Source organism: Lichenostomus cassidix, chromosome 2 (assembly GCF_008360975.1).
Source record: "Lichenostomus cassidix isolate B80296 chromosome 2, HeHo_3.0, whole genome shotgun sequence".
Taxonomy (NCBI): Eukaryota; Metazoa; Chordata; class Aves; order Passeriformes; family Meliphagidae; genus Lichenostomus; species Lichenostomus cassidix.
In genome coordinates, this window is record NC_139482.1 from 131,866,032 (window position 1) to 131,888,906 (window position 22,875).

At 42.4% G+C, this 22,875-nt stretch overlaps 2 protein-coding genes across 2 annotated transcripts; one reads left to right on the forward strand and one right to left on the reverse strand.

Annotated features, from left to right (window-relative positions):
- Positions 1-98: 98 nt before the first annotated feature.
- Positions 99-7,003, forward strand: CTHRC1 (collagen triple helix repeat containing 1). The gene is made up of 4 exons (XM_085053369.1): positions 99-542; positions 3,633-3,854; positions 5,168-5,384; positions 6,556-7,003. Exons 1-4 carry the CDS (start codon positions 99-101, stop codon positions 6,696-6,698), a joined length of 1,026 nt encoding a protein of 341 aa, XP_084909495.1. The 3' UTR covers positions 6,699-7,003.
- Positions 6,995-22,874, reverse strand: SLC25A32 (solute carrier family 25 member 32). The gene is made up of 7 exons (XM_085053370.1): positions 22,679-22,874; positions 19,727-19,877; positions 18,589-18,674; positions 17,206-17,366; positions 12,405-12,518; positions 11,703-11,848; positions 6,995-10,249 (listed from the first exon to the last, which is right to left on the reverse strand). Exons 1-7 carry the CDS (start codon positions 22,848-22,850, stop codon positions 10,114-10,116), a joined length of 966 nt encoding a protein of 321 aa, XP_084909496.1. The 5' UTR covers positions 22,851-22,874; the 3' UTR covers positions 6,995-10,113.
- Between the last annotated feature and the right edge of the window lies 1 nt (position 22,875).

A 22,875-nucleotide genomic window follows, 5' to 3' on the forward strand; every position in this document is an offset into this window, starting at 1 on the left:
GCAGAGACAGCTCCTTCATCGGAAAGGAGCTCCCGACTGCTGAGGAAACACCTGGAGACGTGGAAGGGAACTTGCCTGGGGCTCCGGGAGAGCCGGGAATGGCCCCGCAGCGCTGCCGCCGCCCGGCTCGGCTCGGCTCGGCCCGGAGAACGCTCGGCGGGGCCGCCCGAGGGGGAGGGAGCCCCCGGCGCCGTGCCAATGGCTGCGGGGGGCTGGCTCTGCCTGGCCGCCTCGCTCGGTTACAGGATGGAAATTCCCGGCCTCCCCGGGGAGGGAGCTGGGGCTGCGCTCTGAAAGGCTCATTTATCGCCGCGCTGCCGCCCAGAGCGGCGGAGCCGAGCTCCCGCTGCAGCCTGCCCGGCGCATCCCCGCCCCGCTCCGTGTCCCGCACGATGCCCCGCACGGTTCCCGGCTCTCCGGCCGCCGCCGCCCCGCTGCTGCTGCTGCTGGCGCTGCTGCTGGCGGTGGCTCCGCCGCACGGCGGCTCCGAGAGCCCCAAGGGCAAGCAGAAGGCGCTCCGCCAGCGGGAGGTGGTGGACGTGGTGAGAGCGGCGGGCCGGGAGGGGCCGGGAAGGGACGGGAGGGGTGGGCAGGGCTGTTGGGGGGTGGGCGGCTGGAAGAGCCGCGCGGCCGCTTTTTATTGCAAAGATCTGAAAAAAAACGATAAATCAGAGGCTTTTGAAAAAACTCCCGACCGCTCCCGGCAGGGCAGCGCCGATTCAGCGCTGCTGGGCATCTCTCGGTTCGGCTAATTATGCCCTTGTTGTGCTGAATCAGGAAAATGCTGAGAAGGGGCTGGACGGGCTTGGACACAAACCGCAGGCGGCCTGGTGTGTGTTTGAGTGTTTCCCCATCGGCCAGTGTCGGGGATGCTGCTGGAGCCGGCGGAGTCCCGCTCCCCGCCGTGCCCATGCCGGGGGGCATCGCTGCGGGACCCGAGCTGATGCCTGCGGACTGCAGGGGCAGCGCCGGAATCTTAGAGCCCTTCCAACATAAGTAGTAAATGCTGTTTGGTTCCTTCCAACATAAGCAGCAACTGCTGTTTAGCTCCTAAAAGGCTAGTGCATAAATAGTAATGAGAGAAGTACACAAGATTAAAAAAACAAAGGCTGTTCTTCAGCAGATACTCTGAAAACTATCTGCATGCTTACCGAACCCACCTTTCCTTGGAGTCGCATGCATGCATGATTCCCCTTCGTGGTAGGGACTGCACATCACTGTTTGTAATTCCATTGCTGCCAGAAACTTGAATGCTTTGGGACTATCCCATCTCAGGGACAGATGACAGAAGGGAAATTTTCCAGTCCTTGGAATGTAGAAAGCAGATGTGAAGGTATTTCTGTGAGCTGCTGGACTGCCGTTCACCTTCTATAGAAAATCAGTGGTATGGCCATTTCTTCCATGATCTCCAGAGAAAACCCCTGAAGTGATGTGCTGGAAGCACCACTGATAGCAAAGCTCCTTCCTTTTCACACTACTTCATTGGCTTTTCACTTTTATTGTGGGAGTTGAACTGCATTGAGAATAAGGAGTCTGTACACATGGATGAGCCTACATTTTCTGTTGGAGCAGTATTTTAGGGTCCCTCATTCCTTTGGCATCGCTGGGTGCTTTTAGGGTGCAACACAGTGAGCAGTAAAGCAGGGTAAGTCAATGGCTGCTGACTCACACCCAGCCCAGCTGTACAGATTGCTTCAGCAAAAGCCCTGCCAGGGCCGACTGAAGACAGGACTGAGAGGGGATCCTGCCTTCAGTGGATGTTTAAAATATTTTTAATGCATTTCCAGCTTAAAAAAGCATGGAAAAGACTTTATTTGGCAAGACAGAGAATTTTAGTTGGAGTGAAGTCCAAAGTTCAGGTAATTCTTGTCCTTTCATTTATTTTTTGGGATGTGGCATGGCTGAGGAGCACTCCCTGTTTGGCTGTGGGTGGCAGCTCTTCTGTGAAGTCAGGCCAGACCCTCATGGTGGCTCTGGAGATGGGGGGCAATAGGCCAGACCTTTGGCCTGCCCCCAGCTCTTGCCTATTTCCACATCCAGGATTTCTGTGGTAAGTAACCACATGCAAAACTAGAGCCAGTCACTCTTTCAAATAGAGTCCAGTGGGAAAGTAACAGCAAAAACAGATAACCAGTGCTATGTGGTATGGAAAGGTCCTTGCATTGTTCTCCTGGGTCGGTGTGTGCTTTGCCGACCAACCTCTTCTGCTAATTTTTCTAAAATGTGGCTTTCTTCATTAAAATATTCCACTATTTCCACTGCCTTTAGCCAGCAGTGTTTTCTTTGAAGGTAGTAAGGGAAAGCTAGAAACCATCAGTCGAACCATCCTATTACTTCTTACTACACCTCTCTATATAGTCACTGATTTTATCTTTGAAGTGGCTCCAGCTAAGCCTGTGATGGCTATGCTGGTTTTTGCACTAGAGCCTGTGAAAAGGCACAGCCTCAGATGAAGAAAATTCACCAGTCCAGCAAAGGACAGAGGGCAGGGGCTGTAGTTTACAGCTTCTGCACTGCAGATGGGCATGGCTGGCATGAGGAGGAATAGTTGCAGCACTGCTTCCTTTTGAAACAGGTGGGGATTAGGAGGTTTAAAATAGATGAAGATAAGTAAGTGTGAGAAAGTGGAAGAGCAGAATATAGTTATCTGTGAGGATTTGGGATGAAGTCTGTAGGAAGCAGTCAGTCACCAGATGGGAAGGAGCATATGAAGTGGAAGCCATGGCCAGCCCCTGCAGGTTCCTGCTCAGCATTTCTATGCCTGCTAACACCAATGCTCCTCCTGCATCTCAGCACTCAGGCTGCTGGGGGAAGGAGCTCTGGGCTTCACAAACCTGCTCTCCAAGGCAGGCAATCCCAAGTCTCATAAAGTATGAAGGCAATATGTGTTAACATGGAATCTGGGAGAGCAACATTCGACCTTTCCTAATATTGTGATGTTAGGAAGGGTGTCAGTGTGCCATCCTCCCATGTGTAGCTTCCCACTGCTACAAACAGGGTTGCTGGGCTCAGCCTTACTCCAGGGTGCAGCTTCCGACATCCATATCACCATCCATTTGTGTGCATTCTGGAGTCTGACTTGTGGGGCTTGATTATCACAATGTGGTTCTGTCCCAGAGGAGCGGTGACAGAAGAAAAGTGGTGGTGTTAACCTTTGCACTCTATGAAATAGAAAATTTTCTTTAATTTCAAAAAAGAAAAGGAAAAATAATAATGCAAACTTATTAGCAGAGACAGTTATACAAGTAATGGTGGAATGGTGGGTTAGGAGAAAGTAACTATTAACATGTGACTTCTTTATTGTTTTCGTATTGAAATGTTTTGACTCTTCTGACGTTTTCCAACAGAATTTAATTCTTGGACTGGGCAAATTTTAAAATCTGGGATTTATGTATCTTTTCATTTAAAAAATGGCATCTTATTTTACAGCAAATGCTGCTGGCGCTGCCTATCTTTGAAAATTTATTCTTCTATTTTTTCCTGCTGTGGAACCATTTCCTCGGTGAAGCAGAAATAGCCCATTAACTTGTGGCACAGCAGGGGTTTTGTGTTTTGTTGTTGTTCATTTGTGTTTGACTTGGTTAGCCTCGGAGCTAAGGGAAGGAAGGAGCAAGGTCTGTTCTGTGTTTCAGTACAATGGCATGTGCTTACAAGGCCCCAGTGGTGTTCCTGGACGGGATGGAAACCCAGGAGCCAACGGGATCCCTGGGACACCAGGGATTCCAGGACGGGATGGGCTGAAGGGGGAGAAGGGCGAGTGCATGCGTGAGAGCATCGAGGAGTCCTGGACACCCAACTTCAAGCAGTGCTCGTGGAGTGCGCTTAATTATGGCATCGACCTGGGGAAGATCGCGGTAAGTGAGCTCTGCCCGGGTGTGCTGCACCAACCACAGCAGGCTCTGGGTCTGCCTCCGGGAGCTGGGCACCACCAGCCACACTGATTTCCTGCTGGGGCCTTTTTCTGCATGCAAGGGTGAACTTCTCAAAGGTTTAGCTACTTTGGGTTCCTCTCAGCTGTGTTTCAGCAGTGTACCCATTTCATTTCTGGAGAAGGGTTTCAGAAGAATTATGTGGCTGGTGTAGGGTGTAGGAGTACATTTAGAAGAACCAGATCTGAAACTGTGAGGCTGAAAATCATACTTCCAAAAAGTACCTCCAGCATTCTCAAAACGGGGCAAGATTTTTACCATTTCAGTCCTAAAGAGGGATGTACATATTTAATCTGTTATTCGTACCTGTCTTTATAACTCCAGCTTCAGAGTGGTTGTTCACTGAAACTCAGCTGCAGGATGCTATTGCAAAGGATCAGCATTGCTCAGGAGTAGAATTGCCAATGTCACCTAAACTGATGCAAACTATCTGTCCTCTACAGCAGCCCTGGGTGTAAAATTTTCAAACACATTGGTGCAAGCCTAGAAAAACCCCCTGCTCAAGCCCAGCTATGAAGCAAAGCCCAGAGTGGTTATAGCAATTTAACTGCTGTGCTGTGGCTAGAGGGAGAACCAACATTTTCAGCAGACTTTTCTCACTGCCTTATACTTGCAGAACTGTCCCTATCTATTTTTTTTTTTCTAATTTTTCCCTATGATATCCAGCATTTTGAAGACAGAGCAACAACCACTTAAAAATGTGAAAATATTTAGTTTTCAGTTGTGGAGCTTTTATTAGGGTGTAAATCTCCCAGACATCTTGTGATAATTGCTAAGTCTGGGATTTCTGGTAGCAGAGACAGAAACTGTACTGTCTTGTCATGCAAGGACTTGGACTGGAGTTGGACTAGAAGATCTTCAGAGGTCCCTTCCAATCCTTATGATGGTGTGATTCTGGGCCTTGAGTGCAGCTTTCAGAGAGCTTATACCCCTTTATATAAATCCCAGAAGGTAACTAGGCTATCAACTTAAAAGCAGGGGTTATCTTTAAAATTAAGAATTTCCATAATCCATTCCTCCTTCACCATCTAGGAAGTGCTATTCTGATTTGTACCTTTGCACCATATGGCATTTGCCAGGCTCTAATTTCTTTTTTTCCCCCAGAGGGGACTAAATAGAATAGGCAAAGCATTTAGAAATAAATATATTCCTGAATTTGTGTCCTAAATATAAATGTACAGAAAACAACGAGGTTCAAAGCCAGAGGTTTGTAGCAAAGCACTTTTGTGTCCTGTCAGGAATGCACCTTCACAAAGATGCGCTCCAACAGCGCTCTCCGCGTGCTCTTCAGCGGCTCCCTGCGGCTCAAATGCAAGAGCGCCTGCTGCCAGCGCTGGTACTTCACCTTCAACGGAGCAGAGTGTGCTGGGCCACTTCCTATTGAAGCCATCATATACTTGGACCAAGGAAGCCCCGAGCTGAATTCCACTATTAATATACACCGAACTTCTTCAGGTATGTGTGCCGAGAGAGCAGGGATTGAGGAGAAGGCAGTAGCAGTTACCTCAGGCAGAGAGTGCCATCTCTCTTACAAGGTCAGAGGACTCAAAGAAGAGGCAGAAGAGTGTTCAACTAACACTTGTTCCTCTTGCTCTGCTGCATCAGAGTTGACTATTGATAGTAACAGTATTAAAATTATTTATTTAGTGGTACTTCCTCGCTGTGGTATTTTTCATCATACTTATATCCTGTGATTTAGAAATGGAAGACATTTCTATCCAGACAGTTCTTCTGATCTTTGCCACAACATGAATACAGAGACATTCTGTGCTGTATCAGACTGTGGAGAAACAGCCTTACTGCCAAGTAGACAGTATCATTCTGGCTTAAAATATTGATATTTGCACTTTATCTATGCACAAAATGAGACTTACTCCTCCTGCAATTTCTAATCTGATTTCAGATGGGGCACAAAAGTACCTCCAAAGTGAAATATCTAGGAACAATTATTCATTTGCTAAGCAGAGACAAATTAGTGGAATTATTCAGCACAAAAGGATGTAACACTAGGAAAAGCGAATGTAAAGTCTGTGCTCTTTCTCCATTTTCCTCCCTGTACTGCATGACTACATGAAATCTAATGTCCAGAGCTATCATAGGATTATTTCAGCACAGTCATAGATAGAGCTGACTGGTCTTCATTACCCCACCTCCAGCTAGTGGTGCTAGTGAGGCATCAGGAGTGGAACTTTATACAGAAGCAGTGAATTAGGAGTGGAAAAGCTTACAGAGTGGCAATCACCTTTACAGGGCTCAGCTGTGGTAGGGCTGCATCCCCATCCCCCTCCCATCACTGCTCGAAAGATGGCTGGAAGGGTATGAAGCCATATTCCAGCTCCCAGTTTGTAAATTTGGGTATTTAAAGCAGCAGGTTTAATCATCCTGTGGATTGTGATCTGCCTCAGGTACTGCAATGACTAGAAGCACTGCATGACTGTAACTGATGTTGCCACATCTCTAAATTTTAGCTCTGAAATTGTTTTAAAATTCTAAAACCCATCCACATTTAACTAAACAGCACAAGCTTGCAATGAACTGCTGTTCTTAAATACTTGTATCCACCTTCAGTTGTGAAATATAAAGGGATTGCTTCTGCTGAGGTAACCCAATTTTTGTCTTTACCCAGTGGAAGGTCTGTGCGAAGGGATCAATGCTGGCTTGGTGGATATTGCCATCTGGGTTGGGACTTGCTCTGATTATCCACGGGGAGATGCTTCTACTGGATGGAATTCAGTCTCCCGAATCATCATTGAAGAACTGCCAAAATAACTTCCCTCCCTTTTTATAATCTCTTTTTTTTTAAAAAAAAATTGTACTATTTTCTTCAGAATTTATTTCAATAGACTTGGATGCAAGTACTGGACTGAAAGGCACCAAAGCCTTGCATCAGTAGCCTTTGTCTTGTTTTGCACATGGCAGAGGCTTTTTATAATAATCATTTTAGAATACAAATATCAAACCCAAGTTCATTAACTTTTAAATTTCTTGTTTGATATAATACCACCACTGTTTTAAGAATTAACCATAACTTTTTGTATCAAATAAATAAGACCTTTTACAAAAAAAAACAACAATCCAGGCTATTTTATTGATCATTAATATGCTTAAGGTATTTTACATGGTCTTATGATACATGGTTGTTTTAAAAGGCTTTATCGATAAAATTCTAAGAAAGTAAAATCAGGTGTTTGCTTTAGCCTTCAGAAAACATACATAAAATTGACTCCTGTAAACCTGACTGCAAATAAGATGCTCTGCTATTACAGCCTTGTCTCTCAACAAACTCCTGGTGACTTAACTGTGACCTAGACAATGTGTTAAGTGTTAAATACCTCATTATTCCCTCTCTTGCTTCTTGGTAAGACTGGATATCAGTGTAATATCTATGACTGGTCTCCACTACTAAGATGCAGACACAAAATAATTTCATTGCTCCAATAAAATATTTCTCCTGGAGTTAGCCTTTCAGATATATAGAATCACTTTGGTATTGGTTAAAAGCTAGCTCCATTAAATAGTTTAGAAGATATAGAAATAAGGCAGATTGAAATGCCTAGGCTTTCAAAAAGTGTCCTGGTACAGTGAAACAATGACATTACAGCTATTTGACATGTGACAACACTGATCATGCCAGCAGACCATTAGCTTCAGTGTTTTAAGTATTTTCTTCCAAATGCTGCGACATACTCAAATATCTTTTAAAACTGTATGCATTCTAAAGAGAAACAAATCATGATTGTATTACAAATCAATTAAAATCAATTTTACATTAAGGAAATAAAAAACTAATGAAAAGCATGTACAACATGCAAAAATCTCCACTCTTCCCAGCAATTAAAAGGAAAAAAAACCCATTAAATGTGAGAGGATGAATTTCAGCTATTTAGGATTAAATCTCATCTTCTTTTCTGAAGAGGCTGTGAGATTTGCCCCAGGCATGTCTCAGAGAGGCAGCTCTTGCTTGTAGCTGCTGCAGAGAGCAGAGGAGCACACCTGCACTGAGGGAGCACTTGGGCTCACCCAAGGCAAGGCTGTGCGAGAGAGTTGCTGCAAGCCAGCAAGTTACACAGCTGGTATTTTGTCTCTGAAGAACTGTAATGTTTTCACTGGCTTGGATGATGGTTTTGAGGTATCTGAACACAAACAAGTTACTATGAGCTGAGCGCTGGTGTGAATTTACAGAAGGTCAGTTAACATACAGTAAGTGATTGTGCACATGCTTGCAGCCTGTCTTTGCTCTCAGCCTGAAGCACAACTAAGCTGTTCTGGGCTGGGAGCACACTTACCCAGGGTAATATGTGCACAGCTTCTATGCTTTATGATTTTTTCATATGTCTTCACAATGTATTCTGGACCCTTGGTGGCAGAGTTAACTTCATTCTGTTTACCACAAAACACACAAACCCAAGTAAGCACCCTCCAAAGGCAGAAGTTAGTTGCTGTTGTGGATCTGCATAATTTGCATGGTAAACTTCCAGTAAACTTATCCTCAGCTAAATAGACATGGAATGTTCCATATAAAAACCAGGGCCAGATGAGATTATTATTTTAGATGAGACTATCAACTGTATCAGTAGAGGGGATTGAATTGTGGAAGAGAAAGTATAAACTACTGATAGTTAGTTATACGTAAAATGTGGTGTGTGGCAATAACATCTACAACAACAAGCAAGTGGCTTGCTGAATTAAGATTCAAAATACTGAGTAGTTTCTGTAGCTTTCCACTTTTAATTTAAAATTTAAACCAATTCCCTAATCTGTTACATTTTTATTAAAAATTGTTCTTTCTGCTTTAGGTTAGTCTGGTAAACAGGGAACTTCTTTAAGCGATTATTCAGGATCATTCTACTCTTTCGTAACTGATTATTTCCCCCCTACCTGTTGAACAGCCTTTGCCAACTTATTTCCTGGTAAAATGATACTTTCTAGATACTTAATATCTTCTTACAAACAGCAGAAGGCAGATGTTAGGGTCAATAATGTACTCTCTTAAAGAACTAAATAAAACCCAAACCACCATACCCAGATCTCTTAAAAGTACATATCCTTGATGGCAATTATTGGTGTGGAAAAAAAATGTAATTATTATACAAATTTACTGAGATGTACTATAATTTAATTTATCACTAAGTTAGCAATCAATGTATTCTTAACAAACTTTTCCTTAAACCAAATCAGAAGATATTAATGGATAGTTCTGTTTGGTTTTTTTTTTAAGAAAGTCCTGTGCACAGGATTTTTTTAGACTAGAAACTTTTTTTCCCCAGAGATTATTATTGAAAATAAGCATGGTAATATTCCATATTACACTGATTTGAACACTGCATCACTATGGGATTACTTTTTAAAATGTAAGTCCACTTTCAAATATGCATTTACTTAGTAATATTTGGTCAGATGTATCATTAATGGAGACAGACTCTGGCACAGAGAGAGATGGAGAGAGAATGTAAGACAGAGAAAGTGAATTAAGTGGCCAGCAATGCACACAAAATACACGTTGGTCTGGTGCTAAAACCAAGTCAAAAACCACAATGCAAGTCTGTTCTGGTATGAGACAAGAACTGAGTTTCATCAGACTTGCAATTATTCAAACCCAAGAATGGACAGCTGTTTTAAAAAAACACAATTTTAGCTTCCAAACTGCACTCCACTGAGGTAGCATTTTTGTGTTGGATGAGCAAAGGAGCCTGGAGCATTCCATATCCTAAAATCTGACAAATAACACAGAGGTGGATTCAAATGACATTCCTTGTTTTAATGAGACTCTGAGATTTAGAAGGTTTGACAGGCCCCAGAGCTGCTTTCATGTGAAGTTTTCCACTTGTGCAGGAGCAGAATGTCACCAACTGCTGAGACTTGTTGAAATTGCTTAGTTGAGTATTCCAGGCAGGCCAGGATTAACGCAATGGCTGCACAGCTGCCTTCACCCAGTCCCAGCACTATTATTTCACAGTTGCAGACATCTGCTTCAAGCAGACACAGCTGATTCAGAGAGGAAGGCAGCAACGCAGGAACATTCAACAGCAGAGATGTTGGCAGGGTTTTACTGTCTCTACATTCTTTCCTCAAAATACCAGGTCAATTTACAGTGTCAAAGAAGACTGCTGAACTAAATTTCTCCCAGATCATAAATATAAAAAATAAAGGATAGATTTCTTCCTAGGAACACAAGTTCATACCTTTAATTATTTTCTTTTCTAAAACCAAGTAAAAAGCCAGACACATTTTCATAAACAACAAAGGTAATACAGCAGGCAGGAGTCACTCTGATTACATTGGGTATAATTCCTTTGTAAAATCCATGAACACCTTCTTTCCTTTAAAGACAAAAAAAATTGTTTTAATTAATGTCTTTTAATAGAAAAAATCTGACATAAAGCCTGTCATTCTTCTTCTCACACTCCCATTGAGAGGTACTTTAGGTTAGAAATAACAATTTCAGACAGTGTTTGAAGTGCATCAAATATTAACCCATCACTTTTTCTTCTGAACATATAATAGTATTATGTAGATCAGTTATTTAGCCTAAGCTTTGAGTGGTTTTTTGTGGGTATTGTCTAAGTAGAAGGCAATTTACTACCTTCATGCTACAAGAACTGGCTGAACAACTAAGAAAAGTCAGCATTCATTTTTTGAGAACTTACGCACCTCCTCCAGAATTTTGATTCTACTGGCCAATAAATGGGAATCTAACTTGTCCCAATTAGAATCAATGTTCATGCTAGGGCTGTTAGAGTTCCAGAGACATTTAATCTCAGCTCCTTAGCTGCAGGCTTCACAAGCCTAGGACACCTGGAATGATGAGTAAACAGAGATCCTGGAAAGTGCTTGGGTGTGGTTTACACTCCCTAAGTTGCATTTGTTTCATCATGAGCACAGTAGTGGCCCCAGAGTGTCTGTATTACACTTCATCAGAACTAATAAGCCTTCCTGTAGACTGCAGCACTGAAGGGCACAGCACTGACACATCAGAGCTACTTTTGCTCTGAATTGCCTCCAGTTGAAATGGTTGTACTACCCCTGAGCCAGGGATGCTCCTGGAACAACACAGCCTCAGTCACTCATTCAGCTGGCACCTCTTGGCAGCCCAGGGCTCCATTCACTTCTCTCCAGCAATATGCTGCAATCCAGAAGCACTGCCCAAAGCAAGGGGAGCACTGCATGTACAAGCAGAGGTGGCCACCCTTAGTAACTGCACAGGTCTGCGTGAAAACTCTCACCTGCACTGTGGAGCCCAGGGAAGAAGGTTTGTGAGAAGATATGAATAGGTGTAAGGTCACAGGTATCTAAAGGTCCTGCAGGAAGCTGGGACTAGACTACAAATGCAGTCAGGCCCCAGGGTAACCCAGGGACATCAGTATAATCAGCTCTGGCTAGCTCACTTCACCTTGCCAGGAATTTGGATTAGCCACAACTCCCAGCAGCACAGCGCTCCTGTCCTATGTGATAAGCTAAAGCAGTTCAAGTGAGACTTCATTTAGAGTCCCAAACCAGCCATGACAATGTTATTTTTTTAGTCTGTAAGTGAAATTTGCTGGAGAAGGGAGACAGAATAAACAATAGAAATCTGCAGGGGGGCATTGACCGTCTCCCATCTCCTCCTTTGTCCTCAGCTTACTGCTGTTAGTGGCATCTTGCACAATATGACTTTGTGAAACTAACATTTTGTTTGCACTGAACTCTGCAAGTCAGCACAGAAGCCAATGAAGGTAGCTGTGATTCTGTAAAACTCATGTTCCAAGATGTAAGCTTTTAATTTTGCACACCTACCTCCATGTCCTGCGGATCACATCAAACACACCAGAATATGTGTTATGCTGATCTTGAAGACGAGCTCGCACAACTTGATAGGGATATGTTGCTGACACAGCAAATATTTTGGATACAGCTGCCATCATTATGTATTCCACAGTGTTCTAAAAGCAACAAAAATTGTCAGGCTTGCCTTAAGTATGGTTTAAATTAGCCAATTTCCCAAAATCTTATTTGATTTTTAAATGTTCATCTAAACAATACTCTATATATTTTCCTCTTTCTAATACAACACATTAAAAGAAATGTCAGTGTTTACTACATGCAGTGCTACAAGTACTTGATTGTGAAACGTGTTGTGCCTTCTCATTGCCAACAAGAGAAACACTTCTTCCAAAAGTAGCTGCCTTTGCCCAACTCGCACCTGACCAGCTTTCCAGGGTTTAATACCAATACCTGTGGTTCCACAAAGCAAGAAAAAAACCCCCAATTCCTCCATCTAAAATTCTCAAAACACTTGCCGAAATAAGCTGGTTTTCAAAAACAACACAAACCAGTTGCTTCTTGCTAAAAAGTGAGAAAGTATTATTTCCTTCTATGTATTCTCCATTTCAACTAAGATATCAATACTTTGTACATTTGGCTGCTGTATAACCTGGCAAATGGAATCAACTCCTATTTATTCACATGCCACAACACATTTTTTCTCAAGCATCATACCAATTTTGTATCTGATACTCTGTTTCTATACTTGTTGTATCTCTCTTTCAAATCCTCGTAGGCCATGAACTGAAGTGCTCCATGGGAGGTTCCGAACAGACCAGGCACAAATCCCTGAAAAAAGGATAAAATGAGGTTAAGGGGTAATGCACAAACCCTAAACAACTTGACAGAGCCCAGCTTGCACAGATCCATTTGTCCTCCCTCAGTTCACACACTGTGCCTGCACAGCTGCCACTGGTGCAGTGTGACTCAGAGCCAGCTCTGGGTTGGTATTCCTAAGGGCAGGCATCACACAAACATTTAATAAATGCTACTTTTCTGACACACAGCCTAAAGTCACCTACTGAGTCACTGAGATAGAACAAGTGGCCCAGGGACTCCACCTCACAGAGCACAAGCTGCTAACACAGATTAGAACTGCAAGAACACAAACCAAGCTGTGGTCTTGCCAACGTGCTGCTCAGTGCCTGTCCCTTTCTAGAGACTGGCACAGAGGGGTTTGTCTCCCACCTGGGACTGGTAAAGCAATGACAGATGCTGGCAGCTCAGTGAGAAGGGCCAGCAGGAGCAGAGGTACAAAAAATTACTGTGATCAAGCCCTGGAAATAGATATGTATATGTTTGCATGTGTGTGTCTCTATGTAAATGTGTATCTATGAGATATATATATTTCTATACTAGAAATGTTTGTGTTTGTATAGAATCATAGAATTGTTTAGGCTGGAAAAGACCTTTAAGATTATCAGGTCCAACCATAAACCTAACACTGCCACGACCACCACCACACTGTGTCCCTGTGGGAGAAGAGAGCGAGCTAATCCAGCACTGTCTTTCTTACACCAAACACAAAAATACACATCAACCTTTTGTTTTTTGAAAAAAAAGTTGAAATGAAGGGGGAAAAGAGGTACTTTCTGAAGTGTCTCCACAAGAAAGAGAAGGCAAGAGTTCCCCCAGGAGCAGGATTAGCTCTGTTAAAAGGAGATGCCAGCTGCACGGGTTCTGAAAAGCACTAATTCTCTTTTTGAAGAGCTGGTCACTTATACCGAAAAAATACAAATAAATGGGGGATTAATCATCTTGGCCAGAAAGGGACTCAAAAACTTGCTGCAAACTGTTGGGGGACAGATATAATGGAGTAAGTGATCAAATGTAGTTAAAAGCACTCAAAGAACCAAAGTTTAAAAAAAAAAATAGAACAGTTTTATTTCCTATGATCCATTCAGGCAAGGAAAAGGAATTTAAAAGTGTGCCCAGATGCCCCTGTGTTAGACTAAAAAGGGAAGCCCTAAATGTTGAATACAGACTTATCAGTATACTATGAAAAGCCTGGAGAAGGAGAAAAAGACAAGGGATCCTGGTAGGAGTCCACTGACACAGTGTAAAAAGACAAAATAATAAAACTCCTAAATTGCGGAAAAGCCCCCAACAACTAAAAACTACAGTAGGCATAAATATTGCACAGATAATACACAAAATACCACTTCAGGGATCAGCCTTCTGAATGCTACATAGAGATTTCTTAAGTATTTCAGTCCTTCAGGAAACGGTTTTTTAGAAATGCTTTAATAAATGAGGATAAATTTCTTCTCACAGTAGGAAATAATGGTCATGAACTCACCATCACTGACCACAAATTGATGAAATGTGTGAAAGTCCCAGAAAAAACACTTCCCCAAATGAGAACAAGTGGAATTAAACCATGTATCTGTATTTTGTCAGCTGTAAGCATGAAGTTTGAAGCCAAAGGGCCCCAACAGAGGGAAAAGGACACCTCTGGTTTTCAGAAATCTTGGATCAGAGAAGAAAATAAAAGTAATATAAATACAGACATAGCAGGGAAAAACAAAATTATGAAAAATATCAAAGGAAAAATTATCTGGGTCAGCAGAAAAAGGAACAATATGAAACTTATGGACAGTGATAGCAGGGAAATTCTTCACAAACATTTGCCTGTGATTAGACAGTAAAACCTCTAAAAGACAGTGGAAGTAACTGTTCTCCACTTGGAAAAAATTAGAATGATGTATTTATATCTTAGAAGAATGAGGTAATACTTTCCCCACCAAGAAAAGAAGAATGTTGAACAACCTTTAAGAGGGCTAAACTCCTAAACTAAAGCCAGAAGATTTGGATAACTTGCACCCCAGAGTCCTAAAGCATCTACTGTTGATAAATAAATACCAGCACACTTTAAGTCTTGTGCTGATGAAAAAAGTTTCCAAAGACTGAGGGACTTCTAATGTTGGGCCAATATTAAAAAATGCAAGAAGGGAGTGAGGCAACTGTCAGCCAATATGCCTCAGAAAAATAAGAGCTGACCCAGGCTTCTATTGATCATAGAAAACAATGCATTCTTATGGAAAAACATTTCAAAGTATTTCCAACTGTTGCTTCTGTATCATCACTAAAAGAGAACAAAAAATGCACATACAGAAATGTGGAGGCCACGAAGGATGTTAGCTGCATTCCTGACTGATGTCGTAGTAGTTGGTCACTCCAGACTATACATCTAACAGTTTCTCAACAGCTCGGAGTTACATTATGTTTATGCTAAAAGCACCAATTATACAATCTTACAATTATTTTACTATGTTTGGTCTCTCCAACCTTATGCTTGTAAAGAACATCATAGCACTCATAACGTGAAGATAGTTCATGACATTCAACTTCATGGCAAAGTACTTTTTAGAGCTCAGATCTCCAACAGATCCATAGGTGTGTTCAGAGCACATAACTCCAAGCTGTTTTTTAATTCAGCCTGGTGTGCAGCAGAGCAGCTCTGTCCCTGGTCATCTGGGGGATGGAGGCCAAAAGACAAAGCCTAATGGATGGAGGGTGTGGGAGATCACTGACTGGATAACTGGGATAATTAGTGAGACTCCTGCTTTTTCAAAACCAGGCCAAGTTCAAGAGCAACAACTTCCTGAGGAACCCAAATTCAGACAAAATGTACTTTATGAACAATCAATACCCAGCAGAGCTACAGCTTTGTTCCCTGCTAGAAAGATTGATGTGTCCTGACATTACAAGCCTCGTGCCTCAAAGGACTGAAAGGATTTGCTTGGATCAGTAAAAGCATCTATGCAATAAAGAGCAATATTGAATTGATTGGTCAGAAATACCATTCTTTAGAAGACAAATCTCAAACAGAAAGAAATTCCTTCCAGATTTTATTTCCAACTTGTGGTGGTACTATCTGAGATCCCCTTATGTGCTATTAGGAATGATATCTGAAATGAAGATTATGAGGAAAAAGAACACATTTGTGTGCAGTACAACTCCTGTGACTCAGGACAACTAACGAAGCTTTAGCTGTCCAATTTCAAACAGAGCAAGAAAAAGAAAAGCTCCCGCAAACACTGAAAATGGAGGAAGCCTAAAGTATGTACAAGTCAAAGAGCCACCTGAAGAGGTGCCTTTTTCCCCAGTACAGACAAGGTTGAGAGAGTCCTGATGTCAAATGGAAGTTGCTCAGTGTGCATACTTATGTAGGTCACTCAGGACCTATCTAGGTCACCTTCTTTGCAGATTTAAGCAAGTAATTTGCTCTTTCAAAGGAAGTAGCTGGTTTAGTCCCTCACTTGCAGATTAACACTACAAAGAAGTGTCTAGTGCCAAAGGCAACACATGCTACATGCAGGAATAATCTGAAAAGAAGGGTGGAAGGACATCTTAAAACCTAACAGATCCAAGAAATTAGAACTTATCTACATGGAACAGAGCAGACATCCAGGCAGGCAAATTGGAAATCCTGACAATTTCAATTTAGGAATAAGTAAGGTGCCTTGTTCCTGGTGTTAGAATTTGGCACCCATTGCCATGAAGCACACTAGTCTTATAGCATTGGAAAGATCGCCTATTTCACTGAAAAGAAAAGAAGCTAATGTTCAGTAATTAGGACAATTCCTAAGTGATAGTGGTCTTGTTCCCTATCCCTGGTGGTGTTGAAGGCCAGGCTGGATGGGGCTCTGTGCAGCCTGGTCTAGTGAAAGGTGTCCCTGGCCATGGCAGGGGGGTTGGAATCAGATAATCTTTAAGATCCCTTCCAACCCAAGCCATTCTATGGTTCTATAATTCTATGATTCTACAGCATTACTTGCAGGAGAAGAGCCAGACTGAACTAAAATAGGTTTCTTCACAACCTCCAGGCACTGATGAATACATCTTGATGTCATGACCTGAAAGGAGGAGGAGGCAAAAAGTCCAAATCCAATTGCCATATGTTCCCTAAATTAAAGGGAACAAAAAACGCACACATATGCAGACCATATTTAGAAGTCTGCAAATTTAATGTATCTAGAGCTGACAGATTACAGACATCAATAACCAGAGGGCAAACAGGCAGTTGTGAAACTATCCATTGTGAAAGAAAAAATTAGCAAGTACTTTAGTAATGTTATCTTCCAGAAGATGTTAGAAATACAGAGATAAGGGATAAAATGGAAGAAAGTACTACCAGCAGGATAAATTACATTACTGCTGCCCTGCTTATACAAATTCTAATTATAGGAAGACTCAAAGAAATTACAAAGCAGTTTACAGTTTACTCTTGTATCACGCACCAGAAGATGACTTAGTCATAAAGCTTACATTGTATTCTTCAGGTTCTCCTGTATTTCAACAGTATAATGGCTTTTCTACTGATTAAGCCTTTCTGCTGCAGTTCTCCAATGGAAAAGACTCACAGAATAAAGTAAGTGAGCTATTACAAGTATTTTTTTAGACAAATATTTAAAAGTCTCACCATGATAGCGTGGTGCCATGCAATCCTGGAATTGTTCTTAAATGTGATTACCTTATATAAGCCACGTATGCCCTCTGTCTTGTATATCTTTGTAAGAGCATCAAACATTCCTCTGTACTGCCGCTTGGATGGGTCAACGCCAGCGTTGTATTGCAGCACAAGTCGAGTCTTCGTTACCCATATTGGGTTTGTAATGCACAGAGTCATGGCTCCTGAGAACACAGAAGTTACACCAATTGTTATGCCAACTCCACAGCTCGTCCCAGTTTGTTCAGTCCAATATAACACAGCCCTCTACAATGACTAAACTACTTATCCTACCAGAGTACTCATTGTTCGGAACAGTACAAAGTGAAGTTTATGCCCTCCATTGCTCCCTCTCTCTCCCTTCAAAGCTCACAATCAAGTCCAATATACTCCTGCTGAGGGTACTTTTGCAGAGCACATGTATTTTTGCATATTCCTAGTACAGCCCCTTTTTTGCTTCACCTTTCCACAGTTAGTAGTATAACCTGTAGTAGATAGTAAATGTAATTTCTTAATATACCACTGATTATCTGAGTTATTCTTCAGTATACAGTAACTTAAATTTTAATGGACACCACAGTGATAGGAAACTTGCTTAATATATTGACAGGTTAATAGCAACAACCTGATATAGCTTTATAGGTTATTGAAAATCCCATTGTAGAAGAACCCATTACTATTTTTCATGGCAAACCATATGCCTTTTATTTCAGCATTAAATGAATGCCTCAAAATACTAATAAAAAGTCTTCTGAATTGCCTGTAGAGCATGTAGTAACAGGACAAGGGTAGATGGACTCAAACTGAAAGAGAGTAGATTTAGATCAGATATTAGGCAGAAATTCTTTATTGTGATGGTGGTGAGGCATTGGAACAGGCTGCCCAGAGAAGTTGTGGATACTCCATCTTTGGAAGTGTTCTAGACCAGGCTGGATGGGGCTTTGAGCAACCTGGTCTAGTGAACAGTGTCCCTGCCCATGATGGGGCTGCAACTAGATAATTTTTAAGGTCTCTTCCTACCCAAACCATTCCAGGACTCAACAGGCCTTCTCCTTTCCACGTACAAGTGTTACACATTTAACAGCTTAACAATCTGATAGCAGCACATCTCCAAAGTTAGATTTTGGGACCCAATGTAGTACTAAATATGGAAAACACTTATACAGAATGAAAACAAGGACAAAAGACATTTTGGCAACTGCTAATTCTGCACAGAACTGAAGGACCACAGTGACCCACCTATTTGTGTTAGACATCTTTATTTTATTTACAGACAATAAATGATTGCATTTGGGCTGGAATGCATACTTTTGCCACCTGTAAGAAAAAGCTGCACTGACACAGAAAGGCAGGTTGCAGCATATGGAAATGCTAGAAATGAACATTAATCTTTGCATTTAAACCCACCTGCCTCTGCAGCTGACACTAGGTGTTCACTTGCACTGAGACTTTCCATCTTCCCTTCCTTCCTGTAAGCTTTGATGGCATTGTAACTGGAAAATGTAAAACATAATTTAGTAACGGTGAAAACAGACCTACATCACAAAAACCCTAAGCCCAGAATGACAAACTACCCGACTTAAGATCATGGTGGTACACAGCCTTTGAAGAAAAGGTATCTAAACTATTTTGGTTTAATTGATTAATTGATCTCGGAGCACTTAGCTCTTTAAAGTGAATTCTGGTAATACATATTTAAATTGTATTATTAAACTGTCAGTACCAAGGGGACTGTGTCTTGAAAATTATCAGATATTAGGAATTAACCTGTAAAAAAACAGATTGGACAGCCTCCTTTTTTCTTTGGGAGCCACACTGACAGCTATATATCCTCTAGCTCAGAAATACACTGAGCTTTCTTCTCTTGGTCCAGTCTGCAATCTTTGTGGATTAAGAAATTGTCAGCAGAAGATGAACTGTCTATAGGAATCTACAGCAAATGGGCTGAAGTACAACAACAGTCTAGACAACTGACAAGTGAGCTTTGCATAGGCATACCAGCAAAATAGCCCCAAAATGTTTCAATTAATAGGGATAAGCAGTAAATCAGATCACAGTAACAGAGTTAATAAAGTAGAATACTCAAAAATGAGCTTTATAAGGAAAGCCCATCAACTGACAAAAACAATGAAAAAACTGTCACTAAAATGATTTAAAACAACCAAACATTCAGTTTTAGTAGAAAACTTCATGCTCTTTAATTCTTAAGAAATCAGTTTAGGTTCTTGCTTTTCATGAGGTTTTAAGCACAGCGTGTTGGCACTTTTAGATGATTCTTTATGAATAGTATCACCACCTCTCAAGTTCCTTAGTACTTTCACAGCGCCAAAGGAATGCACTGCACCTGACAAAGGAACAGGTCTCTGACTCAGATTGCTTAAATTCTAAAACAGCAAATCATATAAAGGGTAATAGACCTGGACTAGCTAAGAGAATCGCAAGTTTGTAAGTCACTTAGCACATTTTTATATCCCACAAAGAAGATGCAATGTATATCTGAACACTATATTTTGCAGGGCATGACACATTTTACAGTTCTACTTACAAGAAAAAGTAAAGTCCCCAGGAAGCCCCTGCTCCCACCATGTTTGGAGTTACCCCTTGATATAAGCCTCGTAGTCCTTCATGCTTCCAGACAGTGCTCATACAGTGGAGAATCCCATTGTACTTTGGCCTCAGCTCCAGTCCATCACTTACTACGAAAGAAAGAAATTATGCTGGAAAACATTTCAGGAAGCATGAAGGTCAACTGTATCCAAGCCAATACAGAAGTCCACAGACTACAAAGCAAGCTCCAAATGAACACAAAACCTAGCTGATCAACTGTATTAGAAAAGTCGCATTTCACAAGTATGCAACAGCTGGGGTTTACAGCTTTATGTCTAGAGTTCAAGAGCTTGGGAAAAAAAGGGGTGGAAAAGAAACAAAAAAAAAAAAGAAAGAGAACTCCTTAGCTCAGTAAGACGAAGGTTAAACAAAAGTGCAAAAATGCACTTCTGTGCATTTTTGGTGAGCAGATTTGAATTGAAGTTTTTGGTCTCTTTTTTTTAGCGCTACAGCAATTTTGCATGTTTTAAGTGATATGGGTGGGGTCTTTGACTACATGTTTGTCTAAGTTGTTTAGCTAACTCCCAATAACAACTCTTAAATTCAAATTTTCTCTTTAAAATGTTGTATAAAGCATTGGGTCATGTCTTACTGATACCCAAGTTTGTTTTTACCAAAATACTCAAAGGTTACTTCTCCCACCTAATAACCTATGAGGTGGTTGTCCAAATATTCAGAAAATGTCACTTCAAAAATATAGAAAACAACACAACTTTTTGTTTGACAAATCATGTAGAACATGGATGTCCACAACACTTCCAGTGGTAATTACTATTGCTCCTACCATAACAGCAAGGGAGTAAGTTGGTCACTGATGACATATGTGATATGGTGTATGGTGACATGACAAGAGGTAACAGACACAAGTTGAAATACAGGGAGCTCTGACCACTTTGTATGCAGCAGAGTGTATGCAGCAACTTTGTATGCAGCAGAGTGGCCAAATACTTGAACAAGTTGCCTGAAGAGCATCTTTGGAGCTACTCAAAACTCCAGCACACAAGACTGAGCAACCTGACCTAAGCAGAGCTTTTCTGAGTAGGAGGTGAACTCCTTAGCTCTCTTCTGACCTAAATTACTCTGTGATGCCAACACAGCAGCAGCTTTCACTCCTAATATAGACATAAGGCTAGACTGCAACTGTACTGAAAATTGATCTCAAAGCTTTACAATCAGTCAAGTTTTTGTGTCCCCATCAAGATTAAGCCTGGCAAACAGACATTTTCTGTTCAGTGCCACATTTATGATTCATTCCCCTTGAACTTTGTGTACAGTACTGTACATTGTGACAGACTTCAGCATTAAACACAAAATGCTTTTTCTGAGCACAGTATGACAAGGCCTCAACACCTTGACAACCACTCAAAACTAGAACACAAACACCTCTTCTCTGCCTCCTGAATGAGCACTGCTAGACCTTTCCTAAAGACATTTCTGAATTTTTTTTACCATGCAGCAACTAGATCAAGTTTATAAACATATTAAACAACATGGGAAATCAGAGACATGAATGCAGGTCTTTCTGCCAATGATGCTGCCAAGAATCTTCACAACATTAATTTCTAATATCAGCTCCTACTCCCTGGTTGAAGACAAAACATAGGAATTGTTATTTTCAACCCCAACAAGCATGTGAAAGTACATGACCTCCAAAAGCCACCTAATCCAAACCTGTACTCAAACCAGATCTAATTGGATCTGGTTACTTAGGGACATGACCAGTCAACTCCTGAACGTTTCCAAGGCTGAAGAGATCACAGCCTCTCTGGGTAGCCTTTTCCAGTACTTGACCACCCTCACAGTAAAGTATCTGGCATTTTCCACATTCAAACTTGTGCCTGTTCCTTCTTGCCCTATTAACTACCTCCAAGAAGAATCTGGCTTTACCTTCTCCATGTCCTCCAACAACATTGTCATGGACTGCAATTTTAGCTCCCTCAGCCCTTCCTTTCTGAGGCCAAACTGATCCTATTCTGTCAGCCTGTTCTCCTATGCCATGTGCTTCAGCCTCCACTGGAATCACGCCAGTATGTCATTGTCTTCCTTGTACTGCGGAGCTCCATGCTACACACAGTACTTCCGACACAGTCTTGCAAGCAGGAAATAGAAAAGAGCACTTCTGCTGGCTGTGCTTCTCAAACGCAGCCCAGGATGTGCCCAACTAAGACATGCAGCGTTTTAAACTTTGTAAAACATCTATGTGATAGTTTGGTTTTAAGATCATAAAACACACACGTATCTATTTAAGAAAACAATCCCAAGATACAGTAAAATGTTTCAAACTCTTTAAAAGAGAATATGATAAGTGGAGGACGTGTTTCTTAAATTAGCAGAAAAGTCAAGAGAAGCTGCCATGTTTCCCTGCGGAAAAAAAACTAATTAAAGAGTTTCCTGCAAAACAGTACATCTATTGTTAACCAAGGTTATCCCAAAACTACCGCTACGCTCTGAGAGTTGAAAATCTTTGGCATAAAGGTGAACTTTGAACGTGGGCTTGGGGCAATGAGCCTGTTAAAAGCAGGCAGTCTGCTGATGTCCTCTGGCACGGCTGGTCATCAAAGGAGGGGGAAGAGGCTGGCCAGCTCTCTAATCTGCGGGGAACAGCTCGAGGCACACAGCACATTCTACAATCCCCAGAAGTGACAAGAAGAAGCTCTGAGGTGGCAGGGAAGAGAATCGGTGCCCGTCCGTTTCGGCTGACGGCCAGTCTATCCCTGCCGTGGGCTGCCCCGCCGGCACCCGCAGTCCCACCGCCGCACACGGGGCTGGCAGAGCCGCGCGGGCTTCGGGCAGCAGAGCCCGGCAGCTCCCGGGCTGAGCAGGGCGAGCCCGGGCACGCCGGTGCGCCGGTAGCACAGGACGGCGGGGGGGGCGGCCGGCCCGGCCTCACCTGCGAAGCGGATCTTGACGAGGTCCAGCGGGTGCAGCGCCAGGGTGGACAGCACGCCGCCGCTCACGCCCGCCGCCAGGTTCTCCAGCCGCACGTGCCGCAGCACCGCGCGCACCGCCGACTCCCGCGACAGCGGCTCGCGCGCCGCGCACGCGGGGCCCGGGGCGCCCATCGCCGCCAGCGCGCGCAGGGGCGGG